Here is a 4,540-nt window from a genome sequence, read left to right as displayed (position 1 = left end):
CCCATCCCCAAACTGCCAAACATACGAAACATCCCTTCCCAACGACGCAAGAGGCGTTCCTGACACTACCCTCCAGAGCAAACCTGACAGAGAAACCCCTGCGAATGAGGGGGGAAGAAATAGGTTGGTAGAGAGGAGATTTGCTCATGTCTCTTCCGGCCGAATGTGACCCCAGGCTTGTCTCAAAAAGACAGATTCAATGTGTGTGGTGGTGTGCGTGATGTGCGTGCCGCTTCACCAGGCCTGCCACGCCCTGGCAGGCCTTCCCGTCCGGGGAAGCGTTCCGGCCGAGGTGAAGGAGGTCCGGATGAGTGGGTGAGGAATGCGCGGATGCTTGGGCTGGGAGACCTACTGGGTAAAAAGGAAGAAGAAGAAATGTTTGGCCATACTACTCCGTCCAGCCAGTACCGTGCTTTTGCAGCCCTCTTTTGCCCATGTTCGTCTCATCTCACTTTACACGCCCCTCAGGAAGGGGCTCAGCTGGGGTCACTAGGTGAGATTCGTGTTCATGCTTATTATGTGGTCAACATTCCCAGCTTGGAGTATTTGACAGATGATTATTTTTTAAATATGAGATTTAATAGACTTAAAGTAATGATTTGTCTTGTGACGCAGAGTTAAATAATATAATATTTGAGTCTCCGTTTCTCATTTTAGTCAACGAAATTCCTGTCGGTGAACCCGTGATATTCGATTGACGTTATAGTATCCCGACAATGACATATGTGGCATTCATGAGGCTTCTCGATCTGGGTCTATTGACATTTGACACTTTGCCATTGTTGATGCAATGAATTGCTGTACCTTACAGGAATGCGGGTAAACATACATGTTCAAGCTACCACCAGCCTACTGTAGATCATCAGCTCGGGAACCACTCGGTGTTCTCTTATTACCCCAACTATTTGCATCATCGATGAACGCCGTGGCCACTCCGAGATCCGTTCCCGAGAGCTGGTCCCTCGCCAATCTGGCAGTCTCTCAGAGTCTCCAGTCCCATGGCACAAGCGTCTACGTAACTGCGGCAGGCAAAGTGCAACCGAGCTTCGTCACGAGTCTTGAGGAGTCTTCATATCAATTAGCCACCTAGGATACGAATACATCCCTCGGTATGAAAGACTCTTACCATATGCCCATTGATGAAGCAACGAGTGTGGCAGCCATCGAGATGCCTCGATAGACACGATTTCATTGGTCGCAAGTCATGGCAGTAATTAGATGTATCCGGACGGGAAGCGACACTGATCTCCCCGTAGTTACTAGTGCCACAAACCATCGTTGGTGTGCCTAAAACTTCAGCCCACCCCAGTCGTGTTTGCGATTGCCAACACATCGTGGTGAACCCCAGGTACCGACCGATTCTTTCCAGACGACTCAGCAGCCCGTACAACACAACAACAGTTGCGAATTACCGAGACGTCTATCGACGACGACTAATCCCTAGGTGCAAACGCTGAAAGTTTGAGCAGTGCCGCCTCTGTGGCTCACTAATCTCCCCCTCGAGAGGTGACAACTGACAGAACAAGGGACTAACTCCAGCTGCATCAAATCACCGTCCATCGATGACACTTCAGCTGCTTCTCTACAACTTCCCAAACAAGCCCTTTCATGCCTCCCAAAGCCATGATATTCGGTCTCGAGTCACGAGATGTAAGTCCTCGAGAGTCAGATCTGGATCTAACGGCGGGAAAGACGAATTTCCCTGCAGCCCCTTGCCAGATATTGATTCGAACGTGAGCGATTGGTCGGGTGGCGCTAATCAGCAAGGGTTCATAATACTATAAAGTTTGGTGGCTTGCGGGGTGGCCAAGCCCGCCGACAATCACCATCACTGCCACATTTCCCTAGCTTCAACGATTCACCCTCATTGACAGGTGTCAACTACACTGGTAGACTTCCTCTCTATAGCTTGACGGCTCGCATTGCGTCTACATGCCTCTTCAGAAACGTGATAGGCCGAAACAAGACTCCGGGCTGCAGATCCTTACCCGTCGCGCCGAGTGCCGTGAGGAAAAAGAAGTCCAGTGCCACGTTCAGACTCTCGAACCCGCAGAGTCAGCTACAAAGTGCAAGACATTCAAAAAAGCAAGAAAAGGTTCGGCTGAACGAGGCTCAAAGTCTCTGGTCCTGAATTTTCTGGACATGCTGATCATCAGGCACGTTCGCCATCCAACCGTTCATTCCTATTCCAGACGCCACGACTCTGCCGCGAGAGGGGAAGACCGAGTTACACAAGACAGGACTCGGATTTCCCGCCTTGCCTGCTACACCTGCCTGCCTGCCTGCCTTCCTACCTGCCTGCCCTACTTTGAGAGGCCGAGTGAAGCCGTGGCGGGCGTTGCACATCTCAGCCCTCCCGTAGATGGCTTGTTTCTTTTGCCCTTTCGTCGGCTGAACATGAATCAAGCAGAGAGTGCGGAGGGTTGAGGCCCGCCGCCAGCCGGTCCAGCATCGGGCTTCTCGTCTCCTCCTCCTCCCCATCTTCCCCTCCGTGCCGTCGCCCGCACATTAGAGACATTGGGCTTGGGTCTGGTGACATACATCTCACTTTGTTGCATCAGTGACATCTCGGGCTTCACAACGTTGCGGGGAGGTCTCAAGCCGCAAAGCCGCGAAACATGCCGTTGAGGTTGAAGTTCACGCAACCTTTACCGGCGATAGGCATCTGTACATTTCGATTTTCTTTTCTTTCTTTTTTATTATTATTGTTCTTATTCAAACGGTTGTCCGAAGTAAAACGGACCAACAATTGTAAAAGCCAATAGTCCGGCCCAGGATATAGAAATTCCGACGACAAGATCAAACAGAAAACAGAGCAAATCTGTAACTTACACCGCTCCCCGCCATGGCGGACGCCGGCGCGGCCGTCACTGCGACCCGCGCGTCATATTCTCAAATATCCGCCCGCTTGCCTGCCGCCGGACGTTGGCGCGCCCACCCTCTCCGTCCGTCCCCTTACCTCCTCCCCGGTTCCCGCTGCAGCAGGAAAACGAACCTGCGCGGCCATTGCCGGCTTCGATCTTCCGCCACTACTGTAGAAGGTACGGATAACATCTGTAACTCGTTTCCCCTACCCTACATGTACCGTGCAGGTAAGCAAGCCTTGCATGAAATATCGTATCGTATCGGATCGCGTCAAACATATTGCATTGGATCTCAATAGATCGTACTATAGAAATAGACATGCGTGCGCCCTCACCGCTCTCCCCCACCCCAGACTTGCGGGAAGGAATGTCATCGTGCTTCAGCCTTCACCGTTTCCCGTCCCGTTTGATTCCAGGGGTGAGAAGAGCTTGATGCCGATTTCAGCTGTTCAGGTTACCCTATTCAGGGCATCGCACATTACGTCCGTAGATCTTACCCGCTGAGCCTTCCATATCCATGATAAGCCATGCTGCTACCACTGCACCAAGCCGTGCTCTATTGCCATTGAAGAATCATCACCGATTCGCCCATAACATCTCTCGATCAATGGGATTCCCAGATACAACCGACTATTGTTTGTCGATCGTCTGAATGACAACCAACCCCAACGATATCCAGCCAGGTCAATGAAGGCTACTACCGCGGATCAGAATCCCCGGTTCCCCCATGTCTTGGCTTTCCTCCAGCGTGGCAGTTGTCTGATAAAAAGCAAACAAACATGGCTAGAAGTCTGGAACTGGGGTTTGAGCGTACTTTCTGGCCGGACATCTGGTGAAGAGCAACGTCACCCGCGCCAATACAGCATTCCCCAAACACACCTGCCGCAGCTTGTTTGTTGATCAAGAGTGTCGGACGGCTACTGGGGACTATCCACAAACACACAGGCCTGGAGATAACCACACGATGCCATTCTTGAATCCAAGACCAATGCATCACATACCACTCACACAGAAACCTCTTCCCCCCCCCCCCCTTTTGATCTCAACCGCCAACGTCGCAACCCCAGAAGAACGGTTGACTTGAAATAAGAAACGACGCACTCCTACACCACTGTTTTATTAAAACTGTATTCTTGTACTTGTGACTCAGAAAGAATTAACTTTCTTCGATAACAAGGTACTCAGACGCACTCCTACACGACAAGTTGTAATCGTCCCCGGTATGCCGTCACGCGCATAACGTCCGTACCGCGGACGCGGACCCAGCTGCATCTCATCGACTCTTACCCTGCTTTGCATGCGCTGCTCCAAAGAAAAGCCGTTCGCCCGTTTGGAGTTATTCCCCTCCAAAACCACTGTGATCCTATCGCCCAAGAATGGTCCCAGCCCCACCATCCAAACTCTTCTCTCTCTCTCATAAAAACCACATCCTCCAATGACATCCCAGACAAACCGCGAAGACAAATCCCAAGAAGGGGAAAAAAAAGGCCTATGCCCATTACCCCCTTGTCATCCGGGGAAGCTCGCCAGTCTCTCCGCGGGTGGAGACAAAAGCTCAGGCCTGTCCCGCGCGACTCGCCGTCACAAATGACGAGATGGGTAGGTCAGCTGAGCATTCCCGAAACAAAATCTGACAGCGGGGGGGTGAGGAGGGCGGAACCGTGAACGCGCCTACG

General features: G+C 51.8%; 1 protein-coding gene across 1 annotated transcript; it reads right to left on the bottom strand.

Annotated features, from left to right (window-relative positions):
- Positions 1–3,857: 3,857 nt before the first annotated feature.
- Positions 3,858–4,259, bottom strand: CCOS01_09210 (uncharacterized protein; the record flags this gene model as incomplete). The annotated part of the gene is made up of 2 exons (XM_060457370.1): positions 3,858–3,967; positions 4,058–4,259. The coding sequence occupies 2 exons, from the start codon at positions 4,257–4,259 to the stop codon at positions 3,858–3,860; spliced, it is 312 nt and encodes a 103-aa protein (XP_060312070.1).
- Between the last annotated feature and the right edge of the window lie 281 nt (positions 4,260–4,540).

Source organism: Colletotrichum costaricense (assembly GCF_030867565.1).
Source record: "Colletotrichum costaricense strain IMI 309622 chromosome Unknown Scaffold_9.1, whole genome shotgun sequence".
NCBI lineage: Eukaryota > Fungi > Ascomycota > Sordariomycetes > Glomerellales > Glomerellaceae > Colletotrichum > Colletotrichum costaricense.
Note: the sequence above shows the minus strand (reverse complement) of the source record. Positions and strands in the feature narration are given on the sequence as shown.